This window comes from Oncorhynchus mykiss, chromosome 25 (assembly GCF_057628025.1).
Source record: "Oncorhynchus mykiss isolate SJ-2025 chromosome 25, ASM5762802v1, whole genome shotgun sequence".
Taxonomy (NCBI): Eukaryota; Metazoa; Chordata; class Actinopteri; order Salmoniformes; family Salmonidae; genus Oncorhynchus; species Oncorhynchus mykiss.
In genome coordinates, this window is record NC_143046.1 from 19,668,557 (window position 1) to 19,684,798 (window position 16,242).

The following is a 16,242-nucleotide window of genomic DNA, read 5'->3' on the forward strand; positions in this document are numbered from 1 at the left end:
GCTTCTGGGTTTGGTAGAAACATGTGTTTTTGTAGTCAGCACACAGATGGGATATAATGCTAAGCAGATGGTCAAGGGGAGAGAGAGAGGGAGGCTGAGGCTCACCATACCACATCAGCCCAGGATTAACCCAACCTCACAACACTCAACCAACCTAAACCTAAACCCCATCCTCAAAACTCAACTATAAACCAATCTGACCAGTAAACAAGAGTTAATGCCCAACCTCCAAACTCAACCCACTGTATTAATACCCTGCTCTAGCCTAGTGGTTAGAGCGTTGGGCCAGTAACCGAAAGGTTGCTGGATCGAATCCCCAAGCTGACAAGGCAGTTAACCCACTGTTCCCTGGGCGCTGAAGATGTGGATGTCGATTAAAGCAGCCCCCTGGACCTTTCTGTTTCAGAGGGGTTGGGTTAAAAGCGGAAGACACATTTCAGTTGAAGGCATTCAGTTGTACAACTGACTAGGTATCCCCCTTTCCCTTACCCTCAATGCTAATCAAACTTCAACAATGACCCAAGCTTATAAATCAACCAAAAAACAATACATCTATACTGTAAGTAAGTGACCAAACTTACGGATGACTTCCACTTTGTATGTGGCGTTGATCTCTCCAGCCCGGTTGGAGACGTGGCAGGTGTACTTCCCGCTGTTCTCAGGGGTCAGATTCTTCAGACTCAGGGTCCACTTCTTCTTACGGCCCTCACCCACCTCCTCAGGGGTCAGCGGCTTGTTGTCCTTCAGCCACACGATGTCCGGACGAGGGTTCCCGCTGGCCGTGCACTTCAGCCGTACTGAGCTGCCCACCGGCCGGGCGATCACGCGCTTCCTCATCTTGGCTGGCTGCGTGAAGCGTGGTCGGACTGCGATCAAAGGAAGGGTTGTTTACGAAATAGTGTTGTTGAGAAAAAGGATAAACTTCACAGGAACAGTTTATAATGGTGTGCACAATGCACACCAGACAGCTATTAAATATCGCAACGAATCACACTGGAGGACTTTGAAAATAATGAAGGTTAAGTATGTTTGTTTGACAACATCGTTTTTCTAACACTGAGCAAATAAATATGAAGGGTATGTTGTGGGGCTTCCATTTGGGGTCAAACAGTATTTCTGGTGTGGCGGCACTATTCAGCATAACATAACCCACCAAGGGGCACGTTGACAAAACCACCACTTTCCCCTTTAAAGTTTCACTCAGCAGTTCAACGCTGGTTGTATCTGAACTGTGTCGAGGCAGAGTCAACAGGAGAAAAGACAATAGTGGACTCCAGTTTGATACGACTGGTCAAAGGGGGCAGCCAACAGGGAGAGAGGGGAGAGGATGGAATGTTTCCCCAAACACACTTCATTCAAATAGCCTGCTCTCTGGCCTGTCAGAGGTAATTACCCAAGCAAACAGCACCCTGCTGGTGGGGGGGAGGGGGGGGGGGGTTGTGTGTGCCAGGGCAGCACACACAGGGCAGAGTGGTGCCAGGTGTGGCCAGACACACTAGAACTACACCCCCTCTCCAGAGACTGGGCCACTACATACCCATCACTAAGACAATGCCCTGTTTTCTAAATGATCTAGGGTCAGATGAAACCAGAGATAAATGTCAGAGAGAGAGAGAGAGAGAGACAGTGCTCAGTGTCTTACCCAGTTTCCCTGAGAGGTCAGTGGGGTATTCTGGGTCTCCCGCTGTTCCTGCTCCGTCCCTCCCAGTGCTGGCATCCTCTACAGATAGAGAGAGAGACACAGACATACAGCATAGCATCAGTGTCAGAGGGAAATAACGTCCTCCCAGTGATAAAACAGTTTTATAACTCACAGCTCTAGCAGTGATCCAATATGCTCTAATGTGTCTGTGGATGTAGTAGTGGGATTAGGCCAGAACCAGAATCCAGCCTGAAGTATCATGGGATGATGAAGACCCCAGATCATCTCTGTGACTGGTTCTGCTCAAGGCTTTGTTCTGCCACCCCCCTCCTCACTCCAGGAGACACAAAGTGATGGACTAACAATGATGAGTCAATGCTAAACAGATCGGCCATACTGAACGTCATGAAACCACTTCAAGATGTGGACATATTCTGAGGAGCCGTTCATCAGAGATGCAAGAATCAGACATTACATCAGGTAGGACTGGGTAAACCAATGCCAACTTGTCAAAACTGATAAGTGACTGATCTATTCTCAGTGGCTATATGTGCTAATATTGGCCTGGCTGGCCTGCGCTGAAGAAAAATCTGCTTGTGAAAAGAGCGAGCCAAGAACAGTCTTGGACCACCTGCGGGTGCCACATGTATTGATTTGCAGCCAACGTCTTTGAATTCAGCCATTTGGACTGAGAATATATTTTAAATGCAAATAGAAGAAAATGAAGACAGCATCCTGTTGGCTCTATACGTGCAGTGCTGGATAGTTGTATCTGACAAACTGGTAACCTGAGTTGCTGTATGGTATTCTGCTTACACCACGCTCTCCTCTGCTCCTCCCTACAACTCCAACACATGACCGGCATGTTCAGAGCTGCCAGTTCTTTGAAGCCGGCGGCAGGACAGTTTGATCTCAAAGAATACATGGTTAAACACTCTTACAGTACTGGGCCTCCAGAAGAGAGGAGAGGAGGGGAGGAGGGGAGAGGAAGAGGTGAAAATGTGTGGAGAATAGAAGAGAGGAAGGGAGTGGAGGAAGAGAGGAAAAGAGAGGAAGAGAAGGGAGAAAGAGGAGAGAGGAAGGGGGGAAGAGAGGAGAGGAAAAGTAGAGAGGAAGAGGAGGAGAGGAAGAGGAGGAGAAGAAAGGAGAGAAAGAGGACGAGGAGAGAGGAAGAGGAGAAGAGGAGAGAGGAAGAAGAGAGGAAGAGAAGATAGGTTATGAGAGGAAGAGGAAAGAGGATAGGAAGAGAGAGGAAGAGAAGAGAATATAGGAAATGAGAGGAAGAGGAAAGAGAAAGAGGGGGAGAGGAAGAGGAGAAGAGAGGAGAGGAAGAGAGGAAAAGGAGAGAGGTAGAGGAGAGAAGAAGAGGAGGAGAAGAGGAAGAGAGCACCATTGATGGACACCGGACAGCTTCATTATCAATCCACTCACCCAGCCATGCTCCTTACATACTAGGTAGGCCCCTACAGTGGGCCCCTACAGTGGGGCCCTACAATGGGCCCCTACAGTGGGCCCCTACACTCCCTCCCGCTCTCCATCCACAGTACCCTTTCTTCAAATCAAAATACAATGTATAGGTACAGTGGGGCAAAAAAGTATTTAGTCAGCCACCAATTGTGCAAGTTCTCCCACTTAAAAAGATGAGAGAGGCCTGTAATTTTCATCATAGGTACACTTCAACTATGACAGACAAAATGAGAGAAGAAAATCCAGAAAATCACATTATAGGATTTTTAATGAATTTATTTGCAAATTATGGTGGAAAATAAGTATTTGGTCACCTACAAACAAGCAAGATTTCTGGCTCTCACAGACCTGTAACTTCTTGTTTAAGAGGCTCCTCTGTCCTCCACTCGTTAACAACCTGTATTAATGGCACCTGTTTGAACTTGTTATCAGTATAAAAGACACCTGTCCACAACCTCAAACAGTCACACTCCAAACTCCACTATGGCCAAGACCAAAGAGCTGTCAAAGGACACCAGAAACAAAATTGTAGACCTGCACTAGGCTGGGAAGACTGAATCTGCAATAGGTAAGCAGCTTGGTTTGAAGAAATCAACTGTGGGAGCAATTATTAGGAGATGGAAGACATACAAGACCACTGATAATCTCCCTCGATCTGGGGCTCCACGCAAGATCTCACCCCGTGGGGTCAAAATGATCACAAGAAATGTGAGCAAAAATCCCAGAACCACACGGTGGGACCTAGTGAATGACCTGCAATGTGCTGGGACCAAAGTAACAAAGCCTACCATCAGTAACACACTACGCCGCCAGGGACTCAAATCCTGCAGTGCCAGACGTGTCCCCCTGCTTAAGCCAGTACATGTCCAGGCCCGTCTGAAGTTTGCTAGAGAGCATTTGGATGATCCAGAAGAAGATTGGGAGAATGTCATATGGTCAGATGAAACCAAACTATAACTTTTTGGTAAAAACTCAACTCGTCGTGTTTGAAGGACAAAGAATGCTGAGTTGCATCCAAAGAACTCCATACCTACTGTGAAGCATGGGGGTGGAAACATCATGCTTTGGGGCTGTTTTTCTGCAAAGGGACCAGGATGACTGATCTGTGTAAAGGAAAGAATGAATGGGGCCATGTATCGTGAGATTTTATGTGAAAACCTCCTTCCATCAGCAAGGGCATTGAAGATGAAACATGGCTGGGTCTTTCAGCATGACAATGATCCCTAACACACTGCCCGGGCAACGAAGGGGTGGCTTCGTAAGAAGCATTTCAAGGTCCTGGAGTGGCCTAGCCAATCTCCAGATCTCAACCCCATAGAAAATCTTTGGAGGGAGTTGAAAGTCAGTGTTGCCCAGCAACAGCCCCAAAACATCCCTGCTCTAGAGGAGATCTGCATGGAGGAATGGGCCAAAATACCAACAACAGTGTGTGAAAACCTTGTGAAGACTTACAGAAAATGTTTGACCTCTGTCATTGCCAACAAAGGGTATATAACAAAGCATTGAGATAAACTTTTGTTATTGACCAAATACTTATTTTCCACCATAATTTGCAAATAAATTCATAAAAAATCCTACAATGTGATTTTCTGGATTTGTTTTTCTAATTTTGTCTGTCATAGTTGAAGTGTACCTATGATGAAAATTACAGGCCTCTCTCATCTTTTTAAGTGGGAGAACTTGCACAATTGGTGGCTGACTAAATACTTTTTTTGCCCCACTGAACATACACCACATACAGTTGAAGTCAGATGTTTACATTCACTTAGGTTGGAGTCATTAAAACTAGTTTTTCAACCACTCCACACATTTCTTGTTAACAAACTATAGTTTTGGCAAGTCAGTTAGGACATCTACTTTGTGCATGACACAAGTAATTTGTCCAACAATTGTTTACAGACAGATTATTTCACTTATAATTCACTGTATCACAATTCCAGTGGGTCAGAAGTTTACATACCCTAAGTTGACTGTGCATGGAAAATTCCAGAAAATGATGCTTCTGATAGGATAATTAACATCATTTGAGTCAATTGGAGGTGTACCTGTGTATGTATTTAAATATCTACCTTCAAATTCAGTGCCTCTTTGCTTGACATCATGGGAAAATCAAAAGAAATCAGCAAAGTCTGGTTCATGCTTGGGAGCAATTTCCAAACGCCTGAAGGTACCACGTTCATCTGTACAAACAATAGTACGCAAGTATAAACACCATGGGACCACGCAGCCGTCATATCGCTCAAGAAGGAGGCATGTTCTGTCTCCTAGAGATGAATGTACTTTGGTGCGAAAAGTGCAAATCAATCCCAGAACAACAGCAAAGGATCTTGTGAAGATGCTGGAGGAAACAGGTACAAAAGTATCTATATTCACAGTAAAACGAGTCTCTTATCGACATAACCTGAAAGGTCGCTCAGCAAGGAAGATGCCACTGCTCCAAAACCGCAATAAAAAAGCCAGACTACGGTTTGCAACTGCACATGGGGACAAAGATCGTACTTTTTGGAGAAATGTCCTCTGGTCTAATGAAAAATATAACTATTTGGCCATAATGGGCGTCGTTATGTTAAGAGGAAAAATGGGGAGGCTTGCAAGCCGAAGAACACCATCCCAACCGTGAAGCACGGGGGTGGCAGCATCATGTTGTGGGGGTGCTTTGCTGCAGGAGGGACTGGTGCACTTCACAAAATAGATGGCATCATGAGGTAGGAAAATTATGTGGATATATTGAAGCAACATCTCAAGACATCAGCAGGAAGTTAAAGCTTGGTAGCAAACAGGTCTTCCATATGGACAATGATCCCAAGCATACTCCCAAAGTTGTGGCAAAATGGCTTAAGGAGAACAAAGTCAAGGTATTGGAGTGGCCATCACAAAGCCCTGACATCAATCCTATAGAAAATTTGTGGGCAGAACTGAAAAAGTGTGTGCGAGCAAGGAGGCCTACAAACCTGACTCAGTTACACCAGCTCTGTCAGGAGGAATGGGCTCAAGGGAAGCTTGTGGAAGGCTAACCGGAACGTTTGACCCATGTTAAACAATTTAAAGGCAATGCTACCAAATACTAATTGAGTGTATGTAAACTTCTGACCCACTGGAAATGTGATGAAAGAAATAAAAGCTGAAATAAATCATTCTCTCTACAATTATTCTGACATTTCACATTCTTAAAATAAAGTGGTGATCCTAACTGACCTAAGACAGGGAATTTTTTACTAGGATTAAATGTCAGAAATTATGAAAAACTGAGTTTAAATGTATTTGGCTAAGGGGTATGTAAACTTCCGACTTAAATTGTACATATGCACTGGGTAAAACAGTATGTAAACATTATTAAAGTGACCAGTGTTCCATGACTATGTACATAAGGCAGCAGTCTCTAAGGTACAGGGTAGAGTACCTGGTGTTAGCCTGCTAGTAACAGTGTCTAAGGTTCAGGGCAGGGTGCTGGGCCGAGGCTGACTAGTGATGACTATTTAACAGTCTGGTGGCCTGGAGATAGAAGCTGTTTTTCAGTTTCTCGGTCCCAGCTTTGATGCACCTGTACTGTCTCCGCCTTCTAGATGCTAGCCGGTATAAACACGCTCGGGTGGTTGAGGTCCTTGATGATCTTCTTGACCTTCCTGTGACAGCAGGTGCTGTAGATGTCCTGGAGGGCAGGCAGCGTGCCCCCGGTGATTTGTTTGGCTGACTTTCCCACCTTCTGGAGAGCCCTGCCGTTGTGGGCGGTGCAGTTGCCGTACCAGGCGGTGATACAGCCCGACAGAATGCTCTCAAGTGGTGTCTACTGCACATTCAAACACTAAAGGCACTATGAGGGTTTATTGTGATTACACTGGGGACTTACATTTGAGCACACGCACACAAAGAACATGACCATGTTGAACATCATTCCATCAATTTCAGCTGTACTCAATAACAATATCCCCCCTCTTTTAATAAGATCCCCCCCAATCACAAGTCAAATGTCCTACAGTAATATACATTTCATGTCCTACAGTAATACAACCTCCATGTCCTACAGTAATATACATTTCATGTCCTACAGTAATACAACCTCCATGTCCTACAGTACTACAACCTCCATGTCCTACAGTACTACAACCTCCATGTCCTACAGTAATACAACCTCCATGTCCTACAGTAATACAACCTCCATGTCCTACAGTAATACAACCTCCATGTCCTACAGTAATACAACCTCCATGTCCTACAGTAATACAACCTCCATGTCCTACAGTACTACAACCTCCATGTCCTACAGTAATATACCCTCCATGTCCTACAGTAATATACCCTCCATGTCCTACAGTACTACAACCTCCATGTCCTACAGTAATATACATTTCATGTCCTACAGTACTACAACCTCCATGTCCTACAGTAATATACCCTCCATGTCCTACAGTACTACAACCTCCATGTCCTACAGTAATATACATGTCATGTCCTACAGTAATACAACCTCCATGTCCTACAGTACTACAACCTCCATGTCCTACAGTAATACAACCTCCATGTCCTACAGTAATACAACCTCCATGTCCTACAGTACTACAACCTCCATGTCCTACAGTAATACAACCTCCATGTCCTACAGTACTACACCCTCCATGTCCTACAGTAATACAACCTCCATGTCCTACAGTAATACAACCTCCATGTCCTACAGTAATACAACCTCCATGTCCTACAGTAATACAACCTCCATGTCCTACAGTAATACAACCTCCATGTCCTACAGTAATACAACCTCCATGTCCTACAGTAATATGCCCTCCATGACCTACAGTAATATACCTTTCATGTCCTACAGTAATATACCCTCCATGTCCTACAGTAATACAACCTCCATGTCCTACAGTAATACAACCTCCATGTTCTACAGTAATATACCTTCCATGACCTACAGTAATATACCTTTCATGTCCTACAGTAATATACCCTCCATGTCCTACAGTAATACAACCTCCATGTCCTACAGTAATATACCCTCCATGTCCTACAGTAATATACCCTCCATGTCCTACAGTAATACAACCTCATGTCCTACAGTAATACAACCTCCATGTCCTACAGTAAAACAACCTCCATGTCCTACAGTAATACAACCTCCATGTCCTACAGTAATACAACCTTCATGTCCTACAGTACTACAACCTCCATGTCCTACAGTAATATACCCTCCATGTCCTACAGTAATACAACCTCCATGTCCTACAGTAATATACCCTCCATGTCCTACAGTAATATACCCTCCATGACCTACAGTACTACAACCTCCATGTCCTACAGTAATACAACCTCCATGTCCTACAGTAATACAACCTCCATGTCCTACAGTAATATACCCTCCATGTCCTACAGTACTACAACCTCCATGTCCTACAGTAATATACATGTCATGTCCTACAGTAATACAACCTCCATGTCCTACAGTACTACAACCACCATGTCCTACAGTAATACAACCTCCATGTCCTACAGTAATACAACCTCCATGTCCTACAGTACTACAACCTCCATGTCCTACAGTAATACAACCTCCATGTCCTACAGTACTACACCCTCCATGTCCTACAGTAATACAACCTCCATGTCCTACAGTAATACAACCTCCATGTCCTACAGTAATACAACCTCCATGTCCTACAGTAATACAACCTCCATGTCCTACAGTAATACAACCTCCATGTCCTACAGTAATATGCCCTCCATGACCTACAGTAATATACCTTTCATGTCCTACAGTAATATACCCTCCATGTCCTACAGTAATACAACCTCCATGTCCTACAGTAATACAACCTCCATGTCCTACAGTAATACAACCTCCATGTTCTACAGTAATATACATTCCATGACCTACAGTAATATACCTTTCATGTCCTACAGTAATATACCCTCCATGTCCTACAGTAATTACATGAATATACCCTGCATGTCCTACAGTAACATACCCTCCATGTCCTACAGTAATGCACCCTCCATGACCTACAGTAATATACCCTCCATGTCCTACAGTAAAATAACCTCCATATCCTACAGTAATATACCCTCCATGTCCTACATTAATATACCATCCATGTCCTACAGTAATTACAGTATTATACCCCCATGTCCTACAGTAATTACAGTAATATACCCTCCATGTCATACAGTAATACCCTCCATGTCTTACAATAATTACAGTAATATAGCCCTCCATGTCTTACAGTAATTACAGTATACCATCCATGTCCTACAGTAATCACAGTCATTTTTATTTTTTTATTTCACCTTTACTTAACTAGGTAGGCTAGTTGAGAACAAGTTCTCATTTGCAACTGCGACCTGGCCAAGATAAAGCAAAACAGTTCGACACACAACAACACAGAGTTACACATGGAATAAACATAACATACAGTCAATAATACAGTAGAGTAGTAGTGAGTGCAAATGAGGTAAGTTAAGGAAATAAATAGGCCATCGTGGCAAAGTAATTACAATATAGCAATTAAACACTGGAATGGTAGATCGGCAGAAGATGAATGTGCAGGTAGAGCTACTGGGGTACAAAGGAGCAAAATAAATAAATACCAGTATGGGGATGAGGTAGGTAGATAGATGGGCTGTTTACAGATAGGCTAAGTACAGGTGCAGTGATCTGTAAACTGCTCTGACAGCTGGTGCTTAAAGCTAGTGAGGGAGATGTGAGTCTCCAGCTTCAGAGATTTTTGCAATTCGTTCCAGTCATGGGCAGCAGAGAACTGGAAGGAAAGACGACCAAAGGAGGAATTGGCTTTGGGGGTGACCAGTGAGATATATCTGCTGGAGCGCGTGCTACGAGTGGGTGCTGCTATGATGACCAGTGAGCTGAGATAAGGCGGGGCTTTACCTATCAGAGACTTGTAGATAACCTGTAGCCAGTGGGTTTGGCGACGAGTATGAAGCGAGGGCCAACCAACGAGAGCGTACAGGTCGCAATGGTGGGTAGTATATGGGGCTTTGGTGACAAAACGGATGGCATTGTGATAGACTGCATCCAGTTTGTTGAGTAGAGTGTTGGAGGCTATTTTATAGATGACATCACCGAAGTCGAGGATCGGTAGTATGGTCAGTTTTACGAGGGTATGTTTGGCAGCATGAGTGAAGGATGCTTTGTTGCGATATAGGAAGCTGATTCTAGATTTAATTTTGGATTGGAGATGCTTAATGTGAGTCTGGAAGGAGTCTAACCAGACACCCAGGTATTTGTAGTTGTCCACGTATTCTAAGTCAGGGCCGTCCAGAGTAGTGATGCTGGACAGGCGAGCAGGTGCGGGCAGCGATCGATTGAAAAGCATGCATTTAGTTTTACTTGCGTTTAAGAGCAGTTGGAGGCCATGGAAGGAGAGTTGTATGACATTGAAGCTCGTCTGGAGGGGCCAGAAGTATACAGAATGGTGTCATCTGCGTAGAGGTGGATCAGAGAATCACCAGCAGCAAGAGCAAAATCATTGATGTCTACAGAAAAGGGGGTCGGCACGAGAATTGAACCCTGTGGCACACCCATAGAGACTGTCAGAGGTCCAGACAACAGTCCCTCCGATTTGACACACTGAACTCTATCAGAGAAGTAGTTGGTAAACCAGGCGAGGCAATCATTTGGGAAACCAAGGCTGTCGAGTCTGCCAATAAGAATGTTGTGATTGACAGAGTCGAAAGCCTTGGCCAGGTCGATGAATACGGCTGCACAGTAAGGTCTCTTATCGATGGCGGTTATGATGTCGTTTAGAACCTTGAGCATGGCTGAGGTGCACCCATGACCAGCTCTGAAACCAGATTGCATAGCGGAGAAGGTATGGTGGGATTCGAAATGGTCAGTAATCTGTTTGTTAACTTGGCTTTCGAAGACCTTAGAAAGACAGGGTAGGATAGATTACTAGATTATAGAATATAGAATATACTCCTCCATGTCCTACAGTAATACCCTCCATGTCTTACAGTAATTACAGTAATATACCCTTCATGCCCTACAGTAATTACAGTAAAATAACCTCCATGTCTTACAGTAATTACAGTAATATACCCTCCATGATCTACAGTAATATACCCTCCACGTCCTACAATAATATACCCTCCATGTTTTACATTCATATACCCTCCATGTCCTACAGTAATAGACCCTCCATGTCCTACAGTAATATACCCAACATGTCCTACAGTAATTACAGTAAAATAACCTCCATGTCTTACAGTAATTACAGTAATATACCCTCCATGATCTACAGTAATATACCCTCCACGTCCTACAATAATATACCCTCCATGTTTTACATTCATATACCCTCCATGTCCTACAGTAATAGACCCTCCATTTCCTAAAGTAATATACCCTCCATGTCCTACAGTAACATACCCTCCATGTCCTACAGTAATATACCCAACATGTCCTACAGTAATTACAGTAATATACCCTCCAATAGCCTTCTGAAATATAATATGGGGCGGCAGGGTAGCCTAGTGGTTAGAGCGTTGGACTAGTAACCGAAAGGCAGGGTAGGATAGATTACTAGATTATAGAATATAGAATATACTCCTCCATGTCCTACAGTAATACCCTCCATGTCTTACAGTTCAAATCCCCAAGCTGACAAGGTACAAATCTGTCATTCTGCCCCTGAACAGGCAGTTAACCCACTGTTCCTAGGCCGTCATTGAAAATAAGAACGTGTTCTTAACTGACTTGCCTAGTTAAATAAAAGGAAAAAATAATATCCAAACAGCATGGCTGCAGAAAATCAGCCTTCACCCGTTGCGGCCCGCCCATCAAAAACTCTCCCTGATTCATAGAAAGTCAAACAAAGACATGCAGTATGAGGGGTCAGGTTTCTCAATAAAACAAACTCCCTTTCCCCTTTCTTCTGAGGAAAATGGCACAACAGCGTGCTACATTTCACACATTCACTGACTGGGTGCCTTGTGACAGGCCTGTTTGTGTAACCCCACAGTGTATTTGTTTTAATGTCTGCAGAGTAGCTAGGCGGCAGCTCTGGAGGGCTCAGCTCAGTCCTCCGAAATATGAATCCCTGAGTCCAGTGTTAGTGTAGGCCTCTGTTTTCCAACAGAGTCATGTCTTTCAGTCATTTTTATTCAGAGACATTGGATCTCAGTCTGGACAGTCTAGTCTGGTAGCGAGAGGGTGGGTGGGTCAGTGTCTACTGTCCTCTCCTATTCACTGGCCAAGCCTAACTCTTCACAGTTCAATTGTGGCTTGAACCCCTCAGAATCAGAGCTTTGCCACAAGACGTTTTAGATTGATGTACAATGCCAGATAATAAAACGCTTGGACAGAATTTTACCTCCAACTAAACACCCAGATCTAAACAAATAATATTTCTCCCAAAATCACGCTAATTACTCTGTCATCTTTTCTGCTTTTTGAGCAGAAACTAGAGTGTGAAACCTGAGAGGGACTGTTATTCCAACTCCACACACAAAGACTTAGCTCCAGAGGATTGACAGTGTGCAATGTTAGCTACAGCCTTCACCCCCAGCTCTCTTGAGAATCTGATTTACACAATTCCAGGGCCTAGCTTATGGAAACCATTACCATTTGGTGCTGTTACACAGGTCTGTATTAACGACTGTCTCTAAACGGAGGGGGAGATTTACGAGCAGTGGCGTTACTACATTACCTAGTGCCACTACACCCGTACAAAGGAATGAATAACACAGAGGCCGACAGATTAACAACCTGTTGAGGATATTTACAGTCAAAATCGCACCAGATGCATCTTTGAAGCGTTAACATTTTCAAAGTTCATTAAACATTACTGATTCGGTGCTTTTAAAATGTTGACATTTCACAACATGTCCTGAGTGTGTGAGTTTTAATTGGTTTTAATGGCCAGACTGTGTATGCTTGGCTTGCATTGCCTAAAAACTCAATTCGCAGAGGCCCTCCACAAATCCTTTTCATCTCCCTTTTTGTAGAGCGAGTGTCTTCAACATGAAAGAGACATGAAACTAGAGTGAATATTTTTAAACATTCTTTTTCACTAAGCTGTCCACCTAATAGTTGCTCCTTTGAAAGTTATTTTAGACTGAGCCAAGGCAACAACATTTATGACTAATACTATTTACTCAATGTGATTACGCATTGCAATTTCTGAGCTATATGAACAAATATGAACATGCTTAAACTGTGAATTGTTCTGTGAATAGTTTCCAGCTTTCAGACCATTCCATAAGGTAATCCATCTGCATGGGCCGATTACCCAGGATGCCTTGCTCTCTGGCAGGGTTCCACGGCGAGGAATTGCAGGGCAGATTTAGGGAGGCCTTATTCTGTCGAGCAGAGGACTGACCCGGCATTAAGCATTTCCTCTTCTCTTTTAGGGATTACCGGCACAATGGGGGGAACGACTTGGACCACGCGACTTCCTGCCTCAGTCCAGGGTTCTCTGGGACCTCAGCACCAGGAGAATCCGAGGGTCAAAACTAGCCACAATTTGGCCTTCTGGGCTGACTCCTGGTCTATCTGTTCTGGACCCACTTTTCTATATGAGTCTGGACCCAGTACCACTGTCCTATGAGTCTGGACCCAGCTGCTCTGAAGCTCCCCTGCAACAGCCAGGAGCTGCCAACTGACACGTAGGTCGATGTCTAAGGGGCTTGTCAACAAATGAACAGCTACAGCACTAGCAAGAAATAGTGCAATGTTGGTATGATAAGTCCATTGTCCAGAATGCAATGTATTTAAAAAAGCATATGAATGTGTAACAGATAGGTTGGGGATGGGTTCCATTTAATCAAAACAACATGATACAGATGTACCTACATCAGTATCTGGAGAAACATTCTGGGAGCCAGTCTTGTTCAACATGGCAGTGGTTCAGTCAGGAATGGGAACTTAAGCAATAGCTAACACTTTTCCTTACTCAGACTGTTAGGGACCCCAAGATAAACCTGCTATTATAACAAGTCATTCGAACCCCCTAAAACACCACAGTATATGTCCCTTCTAAATTCAGAAACAAACCGAGCAGTTCAGCAACAGGTTCAGCTCTCTATGTTCAAAGTCAACACTAACAGACAAGTATTTCAGTGATTTCTACTGCGATCTTTCAGACAAAAGAAAAACATAGCTTACATGTGTGTGTGTGTGTGTGTTTTTGTAACTCCAAGCAGAGCTCTGTACTTCCTCACGTTGGTTTAATCTCCTGCCATCAACAGGCTCTGTAGTCTAACTGTGGTCACCTGTGTGAGGGGAAGGAAAGAGGACCTGCTGCACCTCAGGTTCCAGTGTGTACAGAGTCCCGTGGGCTGCCGTGTTCAGCACACACAGCTGGGACGCACACACACACTGTCCTTGACTGTCATTCTCTGGAGAAAAATATCCTTTTGTTGTTCCACTTATGGTTAAGAGAATGGAAGCTGTTTTTGGTGTGCCGTGCATACTCTGTAAAACTAGGTCACTGGTCAGTGTCTCCCTGACATACCCTGTCAGAACCACTTTGGGCTTGTGGTTTCTATACCTGGCAGTGTTGGAGGGTTGCTCTGTGTGTGGAAGAGAGAAGCAGCAGGTATAACCACTAGGGGGAGGTAATGTCTGATTAGGCATCATTCAGTCTCCTGTTATTAGTGAGAGGAAGAAATCTACCTATAGTAGTGTAGATCAGCGGTTCCAATCAGGCGTACTAGGACCTCTGGGGGATACATGGGGGCCTATCCACAGGGGGTACTTGAGAAGACTCATGAGACTATAGACCTACTGGTAAAATGCACAAGGGGGTACTTCAGTGGTTGTACAGTAACTGATAACCACTGGTTAAGATGGCTAAACACTTTCCAGTTTCGTCTGGTATGACGTAGCATTGCGATAAAGCCGCTCTCACTACACTTGAAGTTAATAAGAATACGATTTTAGATCACAAAAACGTCTATCATACATGTCAGGTGTCAATAGTGGCTGATGTCATAACGCGGGAGGTTGACTTCTCTCGAATGAGCCATTGATCATATTTTTGTGATACTCCTACCTAGATAAATTTGTAATTTAACAGAGGGTCTAACACATTTCTCCTATTTCTCCTTTTCAGGCCAGGGTGCATTGCATGGCCGTTGCCAATGTCAGACTACATTCTGCGAGGAACATAGATCTGCAGGTTGAACATGGTGAGATTGTAGACTCCTAAACTGATAGTGCAGTTTTTTTTATGCGATTTTACAGCTAGCTAGCTACTTCACATGCTGATATTGACTTTGGTATTATTTTGATAGTTTGCTAGCTAGCTAGCCAGCCCATAGAAAGGGTATTGCATTGCGGCTTTTGTGGTCAACTTGAGCTGCAACTGATTTCCACAATGTTGCTACCAACCTTATTATTATGACAAAAAATATTTAACACTCCAAATGATCGAAATTTGTGGTTTTGGATGGATTTTTTCTTTATCATAGTTCAAATACACAGTATGATTAATGATTCATGTGATGGATCTTTTGTCATGAAACGTTGCAAACCGATTCCTATTCACTATTGAAATGTGCTATACCAAGGGTTACTGTTAAGTTTCTGTGTCAATTACTTTAATGTATCTTTAAACGGTAATGGGACGCTATCATATTCTGCTGATCAATTTGGAATTGATGGTGCGGTTGATTGTTGAGATGAACATTTTCAAAATGAATATAAAGAACAGATCCTTGGAGCATGAACATCACTAAGTACAAATATAATGTCAACATTCGCTAAAATAACATATCTGAGTACAAGTGGTCTATCCAGTTGGTCATAAATGTCAAGTGCGATGCATTTTATAAGTTCTGAAACCTGCAGTTAGTATCATGTTCTGTGTGTATCCGCACTAAAATGACTTTTTTTGTTCACTGTTCAAATCTTGGTTTCTGCCTCACTTGGAAAGCACATTTCCCTCATGCCTGTGTGCAGGGGCTGCTTCATATCATGTTAACACTTCATTTCCTCAGGATCAGGTATGAAAGCCAAATATTTGCCTAAAATGGGTTTATGGGTGGACTGGAGAAGATACAATGGAACGCTAGGACGATGGTCTAATCCAACCCTCTCACATTAGGATGATGGACTGATCCAACCCCCTCACATTAGGAGGATCTGTCCAGGCAGGTCCCAAATGGATTCACTTCAAGGA

The 16,242-nt window shown here is 43.7% G+C and overlaps 1 protein-coding gene across 4 annotated transcripts in view; it reads right to left on the reverse strand.

The window, feature by feature from the left end:
* Window positions 1-16,242, reverse strand: part of fgfrl1a (fibroblast growth factor receptor like 1a) — a 99,384-nt gene that overhangs the window by 7,246 nt on the left and 75,896 nt on the right. For all 4 annotated transcript variants that reach the window (XM_021583558.3, XM_036970032.2, XM_090220382.1 and 1 more), the window contains 2 exons: window positions 1,643-1,720; window positions 582-866 (listed from right to left, as the gene is read on the reverse strand). In XM_021583558.3, coding sequence (XP_021439233.1) covers window positions 582-866; window positions 1,643-1,720 — 363 coding nt within the window. The remainder of the gene's footprint in view (window positions 1-581; window positions 867-1,642; window positions 1,721-16,242) is intronic.